Source organism: Bos mutus, chromosome 13 (genome assembly GCF_027580195.1).
Source record: "Bos mutus isolate GX-2022 chromosome 13, NWIPB_WYAK_1.1, whole genome shotgun sequence".
Classification (NCBI taxonomy): domain Eukaryota; kingdom Metazoa; phylum Chordata; class Mammalia; order Artiodactyla; family Bovidae; genus Bos; species Bos mutus.
In genome coordinates this window covers 71,043,518-71,058,442 of record NC_091629.1, presented here as the reverse complement: position 1 = coordinate 71,058,442, position 14,925 = coordinate 71,043,518, and the positions used below count along the sequence as shown (strand labels likewise).

General features: G+C 44.7%; 1 protein-coding gene across 1 annotated transcript in view; it reads left to right on the top strand.

The window, feature by feature from the left end:
* The first annotated feature begins 2,240 nt into the window (after positions 1-2,240).
* The window catches only part of KIAA1217 (KIAA1217 ortholog), a 186,087-nt gene continuing 173,402 nt past the window's right edge, over positions 2,241-14,925 (top strand). Inside the window, 1 exon segment of the mRNA XM_070381952.1 lies at positions 2,241-2,308. Within this exon segment, the coding sequence (XP_070238053.1) occupies positions 2,285-2,308 (24 nt within the window). The 5' untranslated portion in view covers positions 2,241-2,284.

Below are 14,925 nucleotides of genomic sequence, written 5' to 3'. Positions count from 1 at the left end.
CGGCCTGTTTTATTCCACATCTCCTTGAGATGGAAACTCTGACTTTCTGTACCCTTTCCCCTCTTGTCTGTCCACAGCAACTCTTCAGATCGGTCATCCTATTTGCATCTTACACTTTTATTTATCATGCACCTAGAGGGGGTTATTACTGGTGGTCTGTATTGGGGTCTTTCTTTCATAGTTGATGAATCAGATGCCCTACAGCAACCTTCCCCTTTCAAGCGAGAATATATTCACCTCAAAAAGGGCTTTAGGAAGTCAGTCTAGCTAACAGTTCTTCTAATGGGGTCACTCTGTTTTTCTCTTAAAAGTTCCTTCGAGGTCTTTTCCTTTTTTTTTTTTTAAACCCCTAAGTGCAATCTGGATAGAATATTTTAGTCCAGTTCTTGTCTGGAGACCTGCCTTTTGTACATTTGGTAATAGCTCTCTGAATTCAAGTGTTCTTTTTCTTGCAGAGATTTGTGTCTGATATGTGTGAGACTAGGCTCTAAATAATACAAAATAATTCAGAGATAAAAGAAATATACACATAGGTCCATATCTATATCTCAATCTGTGGTGGTGATATGAATCATGGATATTGTATAATTCAATTACGATGGTATTTAGAGGCTCTGTGTATGCAGATTATCCATATAGATATATCTGTATGTGTGTGCAGTAAGTTATGAAGTGAACTGCCAAGCCATGACATCTCATTGACTGATTCTTTCCTTTTTTTTTTCTTTTCTTTTGATTTATGGAAAAACATACATGACTTAAAACTTAGCACCTCAGCCGTTTTTAAGTGTACAGTTCAGTAACATTAAGTACATTTATGTTGTCATACAGCCAGTCTCCAGAACTCTTCTCTTTATTAAATTGAAACTCTGCATGGGACTTCCTTGGTGGTCCGGTGATTACGACTTCACCTTCCAACACAGGCAGCGCAGGTTCAATCCCCATTTGGGAAGCTAGGGTCCCATACGCCTAGTGGCTAAAAAACTAAAACATAAAAACAGAAGCAATATTGTAACAAATTCAATAAAAACTTTGCAAAATGGTCCACATCAAAAAAAAAAAAAAAAAACAACTTAAAAAAAAATAGGAAGAAACTCCTCATACATTAAAAACATGTAGGGACCCCCTTCCCCAGCCCCTGGAGACCACCATACTACTTTCTATCTGTCTGAATTGACCACGTACTTTAAATAAGTGAACTCATACGGTTTTTGTCTTTTCGTGACAGGCTTATTTCCCTTTGTATTATGTTCTAAAGTTACTCAGTGTTGTAGCATGTGACAGGATTCCTTTACGGGGCTGAATGTCTTTCAGTATGTATAGACCACGTTTGGTTTATCCAGTCATCTGCTGGTGGACATTTGGGTTGCTTCTACCTCCTGGCTACTGTGAAGAATGCCACCATGAACATGTCTGTATAGACATCTCTTTAAGACTTTGCTTTACATTCTTATTGGCCAATTTTGGATGCAAGAGTGAATCATTCTTCTTGCATGAGAATGATGAAGTTTTTGTTTTTTTAAAACTAAACCATTTTTCCACCATGGTTTTTTAAAAAATTAAGTAGTACAAAAATTAGTGGATCAACAAGAATTGAAATATTTAAACACCGGTACAGTGAGCCTAGTAAATTGAAGACATCCTCCAAGGTCAGTCAGGTTCAGATGTCAGAATTTGTTCCCTGAACAATAATTCTGATCTTCTGTTCCTGTAAGTGGAAGATCACCTTGGATCTTTTCATGAAAAAGTCCTGGTCATCCCGTGTGGCAGAGCACAGGCCCAGAGTCCTGGGCTCTGGTCTTGTCAAGTAGCCAGGTGGCCAGTGACCAGTGCCAGTCAAGATGGCAGGTTCGGACTCACCACCAGACTGCATTCTAACCGAGGAAGGAGTTTCATTCTGACTCTGGTTACTCCCCCGCAGCCTTGAGACACTTTCAAGGACAGCAAGCCAGGGTGACATGTTCTCCCCTGACCCAGGGGAGTTTAGAAGGGCCCACGGTGAGATATTTTGGGGGAAACTCATTGCCAGTCAGGGCTGGCTTCCTGCATCTCTGTGAGTCCTAAGGATGGAATTGCCACCTTCCTGCCTTCTGGGGGAGAGGGCTTCACTTGCTGCATTTTCATTGTGAACAAACAGATGATTCTTTTGGGTCAAGTCTTCTTCTGTTCCTGTTTTCACTCTTTTTCTTTTCTATTTTTTTCTCTCTCTTTTTCTCCTGATACACAGGCTTTGCAGTGCATGCTGGTCTCTCTTCAGGCAGAACTTGACATTCAAAGGTACTTGATGAAAATTGAATCATCTCAGCGAGTTAGTACCTTTTCTTCTCGTCGCACCTCGCCCCGTTGCCTTCACTCGGCTGCGTGTGGCGTTCTAATCTGTGTCAGCCTGTTCCTTTTCCTGCCCTGGTTTCACCCTCTTGGAGCCAAACGCTTGCAGCATTCCCAAACTTGTGCATTTTGTTTTAATTGTGAGAGTGAATATTAAAAATGAACACTAATAGCATGCTTGCTTCTAAGCATTTCATGTACTTGCCCACAGATGGAGGTGTAGGGTCAGCAGTAATGCAGCAGCAGTTCAAAGATCTGTTCAGCCCCTCTGAAAAGTGGGGCTCCGGCCGCATCAGCTTCCTCATGGCAGAAAACACACCTTGCTTTCTAACAACCTGCAGAGCTCTGGGACTCTTCCTTCACACGGCTCCAAAACATCCAGTGTGGGATCCAGACCATGTCGCTGACATATAGCTTAATAGTAAAAATGGAGACTTCCCTGGCGGTCCAGTGGCTAAGACTCTGCATTACCAATGTGAGGGGCACAAGTTCAATCCCTGGTGGGGAACTAAGATCCTGCATGCTGTGCTGTGCAGCCAATAAATAACTTAAAAAAAAACCCCACAAAACTGCAGTTAAAATAGGGGCAGACATATCTCTAGCACCAAGCTGTGTTCTAAATACTTTACAAGCCTAAAACCTCCCACACCAGCCCCATGGGGTAGTTGTCCTGTGGTTCCCATGTTATAAATGAGGAAGCTGAGGCACAGAGACGTTAAGTAACTTGCCCAAGGCCACACAGCTAGTAAGTTACAGTATAGGGATTCCAGAGTCAGTGTCAATATGTTATTTCCCCGTGATCCTTAGTGCCCCGTTTCCTAATACAGTTTAGAATGTTACAGCTAGAAGGAAGTGGGAGAATTTCCAGCACTTGGAAACCTGGCAAGTTGCATACCTGTGCCAACCGGTCCATTGGCACATGGCCACTCACATCCATTGATTCCCCCAAACGTGGCCTGTTTCTTTATTATCTCCCAGATAAGAACTGTTTGGTATTTACTGTGAGGCCCCAAACACACCCATGCTTAGGAAGAAGCATCCAGCGGTCTGGCTTTTATGCCTGTGTGACCTCCTGTCCGTTCGGTCAGGTGTCAGTGACCTCTTCACCTTCCTTTTCTTAATAATCAGTCTCTTTGATCCTTTCCAAGGTCAGGAGCTCAAATTAGAAAGTTCCTGCCCAAACAAATAGACACAGAAGGAAAAGTTGGGCAGCGCATGCTGCAGAGAGCCGTGGTCCTACCCTCCCATCTCAATTCCGAGGGGGTGTTCACCATTAATTTTTTGCACGCGTTTTTAATCGTTCTCATGTGTTTCTGTAATTCATGGAAAATAGAGACATCTTTATGATTTCCTTGTGCACATACCGTGCGCCAAACAGAAACTCAGAAAAAGAAGCGAACATATAAGCTCGTCCCTGTGGTTTCACAGGCTGCCGTTAGTTTACAGAGTAGAGAACTGACATCGTGATGTGGGGTTTTCTAGTTTGGAGTCCCGCTCACTATTCTTTTTTCCTTAGAGCCTGAAATAAATGATCAACGCTGACTTTTGTTTCTTGATGCAGCAGCAAATAATGGGATATGTGAGAATTTTTTCAAGAGCTTTTAAAAAAATTTTTGGCTGCACCTCATGGCATGTGGGACCTTAGTTTCCCGACTAGGGATCAAACCTGCACCTCTTGCATCGCTGGACCCCCAGGGAAGTCCCAAGAGCTTTTTAAAAAACATAAGTTACGATGACGGTAAGGTTTTTTTGAAGGAGGAGTGGATGAGAGTTAAGGTTGGAAATTGAAGATGTTCTTCCTTCTCTTTGATAAAGGAGAGACTCTCAGAGCCTCCGAGGATGTCAGAATCTCTATTTTGAAGTTGGTAATCATTTACCGACTTTAGGCAAGGTGGTCGCAGTAAGAGGTGGGCTGTATCCTCTCCTCACATAGGACCCCACAAACCATGGAATCTCCAGTAGGGAGCCAAGCCGTTTTGAACCATCCTTAAGAGAATCGTACTGCATAAGGGCAGCTAAACGTTTTCCATCGTTTATAGTTGACAGATTCCTGTGAATTTTTTTCCATGACCCTTCACCACAATTTTTACATCAAGCTGATACTGCTTCTTTTATAAAAGTGAGAACTAAGGTTCACAGAGCTTCCCTGTGGGGTCGCTCTGCCAGTGCACAGCAGGATTGGAGTCTCATTCTGCAAGAACAGCCTGATAACAAGAGGAAAGTCCTCTCATTCTAAATCTTGTTTTCCTTCCCTCTTCAAACCCTGGTATTCTTTCCTGTAGCAGAACTAGAGGGAAACAGAATCTTTGGCCTGGGATCTCCCTAGCGGTCCAGTGGTTAGGCCTCCGCTTTTCCAATGCTAGGGGCGCAGGTTCAATCCTTGGTTAGGGAACTAAGGTCCCACATGCTGTGAGGTGCGGCCAAAAATCAAAAAAGAAAACAAAAAAGATTCTTTGGCCTGAAAAGCTCCTCTTCAGAATTTTTACAAGGTGTGTTTTCATTTGAAAATCATTCCAGGAAAACTGGAGGGCAGCTGGTGGTGGTGATGGGCTATGTGTGTTTAGAAACGAGGGTTTGAAAATAACACCAGCCTCTACTCCCAGGATGCCTTGGAGAGGGTCTGGCCCCAAGCCCCAAAGCTTGGTGACTTCGGGCACCACAGTATCCCCTCTGATCCAGCTCCCCGAGGTCCTCTTCACTGTGGGGATGGACATCTTCAGACCTCCCAGGACAGGCTGCTAGCAGAGAAGCTTTTCAGTTTCACAGCAAGGTAGTTAAGCTCTAGGGGCATCACCCCGGGGCCTGGACCCCCGCATCCTCTCCAGACTGAAGTCTGGGCTGTGGGGATGAGCTTAATATTGGCTTTCGTAAGGATGCCTTCTAAGGTGTATATTTAGCGCTCTGTGTGTTATACTCGTATTTTACTTGAATTTGAAAGCCTGCCAGCAGGTGCCTTTCCTTTCATCACTGTAGTAACCGCGGTCCTCAGGCGGACACCTTTTATCCCGAAGCCTTTTAAGTGCATTCCAGGCTCTCTGAATTACAATGGCATCTGCCGCCTTGCCCCAAGCCTCTTCCAAGGAGGACGGTAGGAGCCGGAGCCTCGGAAACTGTTGTTTATAATGCACACTATCTTGTGTAAAAAGTAAAGAGAAAGAGAGAGAGAGAAAAAAAACCCGATTGATTTAAGGCAGCTTGCCATAAAGAGACACCTACCTTCTGGTGGATAAACTAAAAATCGAAAGGCAAAACCTCCTAAGAGGAGGAGACAAATTTACAAATGTAGCTAACTCTGATTAGCTTGAACCTTAAATGTAGCTTTGACTTTTATGACATACATATTTTCTATAAATGTGATATACTCCTTATAAGACAAAATAATACCACTCCTTTCACGAGACAACGTTGTTTTCCTTGTTTTAAATTCTAAAAGAAAAGTTGTTTGCTCATGCCTTCAGAAAAGGGGCATCCATCAACATAACAGACAGGGTCAACAGGAAAACAGTGCTATTCTTCATCCGGCCTTTTCTTTTACATCAACTCCTTCAAGAGGAAGCATACCACTAAATAATAATTGCAGGAACGCGCATCTGAAAGGGGTGGGTGGGGGGCTGAGCTAATGAGATCCAGATTTGGAACTTGCTGATGGAAGGACGCTAAAAAGAGATGATGGTGAGCCAGCCTTATCGCCTTTAAATAGGATTTACCTCTTTCTGGCTTTGAAGGGAAGTCAGAGAGCAGCTGATTCAAGGTATTATTTTAGAAGCGAGTCTGTGCTATGTTCCAGGTAGGACGTGAGGTGGGCAGTCAGCAGGTTGACAGAAATCCTGGAAGTGGGAGCAGCTGCACCTTGTCTGGTGGTCAGCCTGCCTTGTCCTCTTCTCCAGGCACAGCCAGACCTCTTAAAGGAAAAAATAAAACATCACATAATCTACACATTATGAAGAGGTTGGGAAGTAGAAAAATATCCAAGAGATCATAGAAAATGGCTAAAATTCCTAATTTACCTGGAGTCAAATTGAAAGAGCCTTGAAACGAGGTTACTATAATGGTGTCAGAGCTCTGGAGGGGAGCGTCTGTTTCCTTAAAATGTGAACGCATGATCTGCATGTTCAAAATTGGATGGACGGCTCTGGGCTCTTCTGTTTTAACTGTTGCTTTTTTGGAAGTTGGAAGTCTGTGCAGTTCTGGATTCCTACAAAAGTCTGCATGACATGAGAATGGAAATGCGGCTCCGTTTCTGTGTTTTCCCTGTGAATTTGTGTCCTCATTTCAGGGGCCATCTGGGAGGATGAACCTTTTACCTGGAATCTAACCTCAGGAGATAACACATGAGAGACCGAGATGGGTGTGGGTACCTTCAGGTCACTGAAGATGTGAATCCTTCTGGATTCTAAATGCTCTGTGGGAAAGTCTTCCCTTCCAGTGATCCACTCTAAAAATATTATGCTTACCCAGTATAATACCCAGTATTACCCTCGTTTTGGAGAATAAAGAAGAAAGCACATTACTCACAATATGCTGTTTCTTCCAACTGAGTGACTAACACTTTCATTTTAAGGGCTTCCCTGATGGTTCAGACTTTAAAGAATCTGCCTGCCATGCAGGAGACCTAGGTTGCATCCCTGGGTCGGGAAGATCCCCTGGAGAAGGGAATGACAACCCACTCCAGTAGTCTAGCCTGGAGAATCCCATGGACAGAGGTCACGGTGGGCTACAGTCCATGGGGTCTCAGAAGAGTTGGACACAACTGAAGCAGCTTGGCACACTTGCATTACCCATAATACTATTGTGTAAAAGAAACCAAGGCTAACATTTGGGTGTATTGCTTCCATTGGCTGTGGGTCTTGGATGCAGCATGTTGGATCTTTGATCTTTCCTGTGGCATATGCAATCTTCAGTTGTGGTATGTGAACTCCTGTTAGTTGCAGCATGTCGGATCTAGTTCCCTGACAGGGATTGAACCCAGGCCCTCTGCATTGGGAGTGTGGAGTCTTAGTCAGTGAGCCACCAGGGAAGTCCTTTGCTTTCATTTCTTAAATTATGGAAAAACAATTCTTTAAAACACCTTGATCATGACTGCATCATATCCCATAGTGTGGCTCCATTGTAATTTGTTAACCAGCCTTCTAAATCGTTTCTAGATTGATTTATTCTATTAAAAATGTACTACGTACAGATTTTCTCCCTGACCATCTAGTATAGGAAGTATCAAATTTTTAAATTTTTGTAAATCAGATTAATCTGACTTGATTTCAGCAGTTACTAAGAAATGTATTCTTATCACTTGGGGTCATAAAGAAAGTCTAAGGATCGAGTGTGATAGAACTGGATAAAGTTTCTGGGAGCCCTGGGACTCAGCAGATAGCCTCCTGGGGGTCTATTTGCTGGTTGATTCTTGGGACTGTCTGCCGAGCTAAACCAAGGCACGCACTTTCTGCCACTCTGAGCATACCACACACTCCTCCTCCACAGGGAGCTACTCCCTGTAAATGAAATCCAGATCTCCATAATTTGAAGAGCATCACCACCACCACGACCAGCACCACTAACACTGGCATCCTCTTCTTGGCCCTGGGAAGTCACTTACCTGCCTCTTCCTGACCAGTGAGCAGCCTTCCTCCTCTCCCACTGGGGGAAGAGTGGGCAACCCCAGACTCATCCTCCGAATGCCTTTACCTTGAGTCCAGTCTAGAGAGGAACTCTTCGGGGTGGCCTCTGTAACATTAAGGCACTGTTCACAGCCCTTCCCCCTGGAAAGACCTTGGGACACAAAGGTTTGGCAGTTTCCCCAGGAAGTTGGGGATAGGGGTAGACGTCCCAACATTTTTTTGTTTCTAGCTGACAACTACGAGGAAAAGCTGTGCTGTGTGCTTAGTCGTCATTTCCGACTCTGCGACCCCATGGATTGTAGCCCTTCAGACTCCGCTGTCCATGGGGATTCTCCAGGCAAGAATACTGGAGTGGGTAGCCTATTCCTCCTTCAGTGGATCTTCCCAACCCACGAATCAAACCGGGGTCTCCTGCATTGCAGGCAGATTCTTTACCAGCTGAGTTGCCAGGGAAGATAAATTGGTAGTATCTCAGAAGGGTCATTTGATGCACAAATACTGAGAGAGAATGTTTGTGTCATGTGATGCTTCTCTGTTTTAATTTTTTAAAAACTCACTTTTTAAGATGTATTTCTTTTTGGCTGCGCTGGCTGCTGCGCATGGGCTTTCTCTCGTTGCGTCGAGCCGGGGCTACTCTCTGGTTGCGGTGTGTGGTCTTTCCATTGCAGTGGCTTCTCTTGTTGCACGGGCTCTGTGCTCATGGGCTTCTGTTATTGCATCGCATAGGCTCAACAGTTGTGGCTCACAGGTTCTAGAACAGGCTCAGTAGTTGTGATGCCCAGGCTTAGTTGTCCCAAGGCATATGGGATCTTCCCAGACCTGCGATCGAACCCATTTCTCCTGCATTGGCAGGTGGATTCTTAACCACTGGACCACCAAGGCAGTCCCTGTGTCTGCACAGAGATGTCCTTGTCAAGTGTTTCTTGGCTTCTGCAGAAGAGGCTTTGCTTGGTGAGAGCGGGTTGGTGGAGGGGCTCTGCCTGGCTCACTCGGCTCGTCTGTGGCCGACTCTCAACAGGGAGGCAAGGGGTGGTGACTACTTAGTCTCATGGCCTTTTCATCTTTCTCATCTGATAATGAAGTAATACCCACAGTGAAGGGAAAATGGGGAAACAAAAGACACAGTTGTACTTTGCTCAACTGCTGAATCGTCTGATTTTACTCCAGACCAAACATCTTTCTGTTTTCACAGGTGAAAATCATGAAAAATGTCTGGGTACCCTTTTGGTAGAAAGAGGGAGAAAGGGCTTGAAATATTACCCTTGAAGAAACAGGGTATAAATTGAGTTTATCAAGGATAATTCATCAAAAATAAATCCTAGAGGAAAATGTATTCCCTTTGTCCAAGCTGGGGAAGAGAAATGCTGATTTTCAGGGCTAAACTTAAATCTGTCCTTATGAGGATTTCAGATATGTGCAGTTGAAAGTTGGTATTAGAATGGGAGGTGTGTGTGCATACATGTCCTGCTCGTTATAAGGCCCAGAAGTTCCTGGTTACCCCAGAAGTGACAGATGTCCACAGATTCACTCCCAGGAAGCACCCAATACACACTAAAGAACCATGAGCATTTGTATTACCAGTGGGGCCCTTTAATGCTTGCACCCAAGTTTTCTATTAAAAAACAAAAGCTGATTTCTTCTCCTCCAAGTCGTTAGCTCCAAGCCCATCCAAACTAAACAACTACATAAATGTTACAAAACTAAGTATAGCTCTCTCTTAATACACTTCTCACATCAATCTGTTATGTGGCGCCCACCCCAGGGTGAGTCTCGGGGTGCGCCTGAAAATGGCAAGTCTCCTGCAGCTGCGGCTGGCCACCGGGTGGGTTTATGTAAGGATGGAAGCCCGTGTGCCGTATTGAAGCTCTTGGTCTTCACATCCTCAGACCCAAACCCAGCAGAAAACTTAGACTTCAGAAACCAGAGGGGCAGAGGAGGGGGCAAAAGAACTGCACTGTGGCTCTAGAAAGGACTCTGAGCAAATTTTGAAGCTTAACCCTTCCGTGGGGCAATTTGTCAATTCTTCTGACATTAGTGGAGCTGGAAGGAGGGGTGGTAAAGAAAGCTAAAGTCCAGGGAATCATTCAATATTTGTGAATTTCAAATATCTTGCTCCTTGCATCTTTCATAAGAGTGCATGACACCTAGAAAATTCTCTTTGGTTGACATCACATTTTTGACTGGAACTTTGAGTTGAAATCATCACACTTGGGAAGTGCATGGGGGATTTTCCATCTTAGCTGCAGCATGCTATCTCTTGGTTGTGGCAGGTGGGATCTAGTTCCCTGACCAAGGATTGAACCCAGGCCCCCTGCATTGGGAGCACAGAGTCTTAGCCAGTTGGCCACCCTGGAAAGCCTTTTTTGAAAAAGCAAAGACTAGAATGGATGAGTGGGGTTCAGGTGGCCTTGTTATGCAGGCCGCCTCTTCCTGCACGACCCCAAATGACTTCCGGTTTAGGGTAGTTTGGGGTTGCCTGATGGTTTAGGGAAACCTCTAGAAGAGGGAGGTGAGTTGGTGTCATGTGTGTCCATGAAGTGCTGAGTGAAATCTAGCCGTCCAGACCCTCGAGTCCTGCCCAGGTTGCTCAGAAAGAGTTTCTCCCATCCTCTGCCTCCCGAAGCTTCCCAGTTAGGGGCAGCTTTCTTCAGAGGCTCAGGGCAGGGGCCCCCAGTGCCATGCTGTAGATGATGCATGTCTGAGAAAAGGCTTCTCCTGAGCCAAAACAACAATAACACCCAACAGAAAGACTGTGTTCTTAACCAATCTGAACTGTGTAAGTGTCTTCTCACCCATTTTTGGGTTATTAAAATTACTTTCCAAGATGACCAGTGCAAGTTCTATGCATGAAGCAGGGCACTCAAAGCCGGTGCTCTGGGACTACCCAGAGGGGTGGGATGGGGAGGGTGGTGGGAGGGGGCTCAGAATGCGGGGACACGTGCACCTGTGGCTCACGCATGTTGATGTATGGCGAAACCCACCATAATATTGTTAAATAATTATCCTCCAATTAAAATAAATTAATTTATTTTTAAAAAATCCTTCCTTTCTCACGGCTATATTGCCGTCATACAGAGAGAAAGCATGAGTGGGTGACTTCACCCAGACATCCCTAGCTCTTCCTCACCTCTGCACTTCCTCCTCTCTGGACCCATTATTTAATGTCGGCAGTTACCCGCTAAACCTCACTCTGCCCTGCACTATCACAGTGATGCACCTCATAGCACTTCTTGTCCAGTTGTTATACATATTTTATTCTTGGCCCCCAAATGTCCCTTATATGCATTATGAGCTCGACAACCACATACAGCCCTTTTAACTCCTGGAGACTTGCACTGCGCTGAGTACTGAGTCCCTGTTTCAAATGCTTTTTGACTTTTTTGTTTTAATATGTCATATCACAGAGTGCCTGACACCAGTGTCAGCAATTTTCATTGTCTTTTTTCTGCTCTAAATGATGTCTCAGCAGCGAGCTGGCATCCGCAGGGAGAGCGCGGTGTGAGGAGATTGCTAATATGCAGTGATAGTTTGCAATGAGAAAGTGAATGACATAAAAACGAGAGCGGGAGTTTATATTTGGAACTGAATGGCTGTGGATAGGAAGTTTCAAAAAAAGAGATTGAGCCCTCGTATCTTTATTTTTATATGTACGCCCACCAAGATGACCCTGAACAAGAAATCGAAATTTTATTTTGATTTTCTTCAAGGATTATTGCCTTTTGCAATGGAAAATGACAGCTCATCAAAGGCATCGTGTCTGCCGTAGGCTGCAAAGATGACCAGACAGCAGAAGCTGCCATTGTGTTCATGCTGCTTCAAGTAATATTATTACTTGGCCATTTTGCTAAACTGAATGTATATTCTTTTTTTTTTTTCTTATCGAAGTCAGGGATGAGGGCATTTTGACTTGATATTCCACTGAGCGTAGTAACCAGGTAGCTACTTCATTGAAGATGATATGAATTTATATAACTCTTGGTGAGCTGGGCAATGATTTAGGGTTGATTTTTTTTTTTAAGTTTAATAATACTCTTAAAGAGTGCCAAAGCCAGATCCAGATCTTTGTAACAGAAGCAGATGTTATGAAAAATAAACTACTTTGGGACGTTGGCGTGGAAAAATTAACCCAAATTAACCCAAAGCAGAGAGATAAGTCATCTGTCTTTCTGGTCACAATGTGTTGTGTTAGTCACTCAGTCGTGTCCGACTCTTGTGACCCCATGGTCTGTAGCCCCCCAGGCTCCTGTGTCCATGGAATTCTCCAGGCAAGAATACTGGAGTGGGTTGTCATTTCCTTCTCCAGGGGATCTATGACATGGGTTGGTCATCTGAGCTGAGAGTTTCCTGTGGAACACCCAGGCTGGCCACCTCCATGAAGGGCATACCAGGGGCTTTGTGCTGACCTTATTCCTGTTTTCCTCTATGGAAATATCCTGAGAGTTGTAGCAAGGTGTGGATGTCTAGATAATACAGTAGTGATCCTACCAAGACGGGTCTCTGGTACGTTTAGGAAAAGGGAAAGAAGCTGATGATCCCATCCTCAAAGGGATCCCCTGGAGTGCCGGGCACACCTGGGCATCCCTGAAAGAGTTCTGTGCCCTTGAGGCAGGACCGACTCTGTGTGATTCTTAGTGTGCGTGTTCAGCCATGTCCAAGTCTTTGTGACCTCATGGACTGTAGCCCACCAGGCTCCTCTGTCCATGGAATTTTCCAGGTAAGAATATTGGAGCAGGGATCGAACCCACGTGTCTTGTGTCTCCTGCATTGGCAGGCAGATTCTTTACCAACTGTGCCACCTGGGAAGCCCTTGTTCCAAAAATTATTAAAGGTTTCAAGGCAGCCACAGCAGAGCATGAAACAAAACCCAGAACCCTTTTAAACACTTGAGTTGATTGTTTACCCACAAAGTTAGTCCCACCTTGAGAAGTAAGTGCTTTGGTGTTTTGAACTTCAAAGTACATTAGCATCCTTAGGAAAACTTAGAGGAAATTAAGGAATGCAAACAACCACCACCACCCCCAAAACAAACAAACAAACAAAAACCTAGCTCCTGGGGCTGCCTATATCCCACCACCATCAGCACCTTTGGCAGTTTAGTAAGAGAAGACTCACCACCTGATTAATTCGGATCCATTTGCCATCTGGAAGGTGCCTGGAATCATGTAATGAAAGCTGGGGTGGGCTTTGGGGGTGGGGAAAGCTGAGATCAGGCATTCATTCAGTGAACACCTATCCATAAAGAACATTACAAAAGATAAGGAAGGGCACTACATAATGATTAGGGATCATTCCAAAAGGAAGACATAACAATTGTAAATATTTATGCACCCAACACAGGAACACCTGAAGCCCTTGGTGGATCAGATGGTAAAGAGTCTGCCCGCAATGTGGGAGACATGGGTTCAGTCCCTGGGTCAGGAAGATCCTCTGAAGAGGGAAATGGCAACCCACTCCAGTGTTCTTGCCTGGAAAATCCCATGGATGGAGGAGCCTGGCAGGCTACTGTTGATGGGGTCGCAAAGAATCGGACAGACTGAGCAACTTTCACATTCATTCAGCATAAGCCCCCCAGTTTCCCTGACTCCTTTTCTCTGACCTTCTACATGTACAACCTCTAGCCTCCACACAACAGCCCAAATGATCTTATAAAAAAATGTATCTGATCCTGACCCCTCCCCCTTCTCCCTGCCTCAGATGGCACTCTGGTAGCTTAGAGTCAGAGTGAGAATTCTCCCCTTCACCCCAGGGCTCTGTGGGATCCGGGGTCTGCTGGTCTCCAGTGCTTACCACTTCTTTCTTTCTGCCTTGGGAGCTTTGCACATGCTGCCTTCGTCTTTTCATCCCGCCCCCGGCGTGTCCCCTTCTCCCAACTTCCGTCGTCCTTGAGATCACAGTTGACTTGCTTTTCCAGTTCTCCACGTATATACACCCCCTCACCAGTCTGGATTCACACTGTCAGTGTCTTCTGCGTCTGTCCCCTGTAAGCACCATGAGGGCGGGATCTCATCTGTTTTGTCTGTCGTTCTGTTCCCAGTACCAACTGTGTGCTAGTATGTACCTAGCATGTACCTGGAATATACTAGGCAGTTGATAGGTGTTCGTTGAAAAGATGAATGGACGTACCAAACAGTTCATGGTGTAAGCTTAATTATACACTATCTTGTGTTGTGATCCTTCACTAATTTCACCAATTAGTTTGAAAATTTTTGACATCAAGCAATGTGATATCTGTCTGTCTGTCTCAGTTGCTCACGGTGCTCAGTATATGTTCAAGAAATGTTATTGACCAACACAAATTATGAATGTTTTACACATTCATTACAGCATAGATAACCAAGCGAGAAATTCAATTATGTATTATGTGTGTCTGGGTTATTATAGGTACTTTCTGCTGTTTGTCGAGGTTAAGTGATAACCAAAACACTTAACCAAGTGATAACCAAGACATAGTCTGAATTATGGAATTTCGGCCTCAAAAGAAAAGAAATCAAGTGTGATAGAAATATTTCTCTCACAGTTGTATTTTACTGATTTTTGGAAACAGTCTAGAGAGAGGAGTTTAGAGGACTGGTTGTGTTCAATTTGCTCTGGTGTGAGGGCATCTTCCGTGTGAGGTTATAAAAATATGTACAGTGCCATCTGCTGTGCTTATAACCACCGCTAGAATTTGTCTGGCAAAAGGAACTAATTTGCCATCATTCTTTTTATTTATTGGCTGCACTGGGTATTTGTTGCTGCGCGCAGGCTTTCTCTAGTTGCAGCAAGTGGCGGCTACTCTTCACTGCAGCACAGGCTTCTCACTGCGATAGCTTCTCTTGTTGCGGAGCACGCAGCTCAGTATTTGTGGCACACAGACGTAGTTGCTCCATGACATGTTGATCTTCCTCAATCAGGAATCGAACCTGAGTCCCCTGCATTGGTAGGCAGATTCTTAACCACTGGACCACCAGGGAAGTCCCTGCTATCATCCTCTCCAGTAATGTAA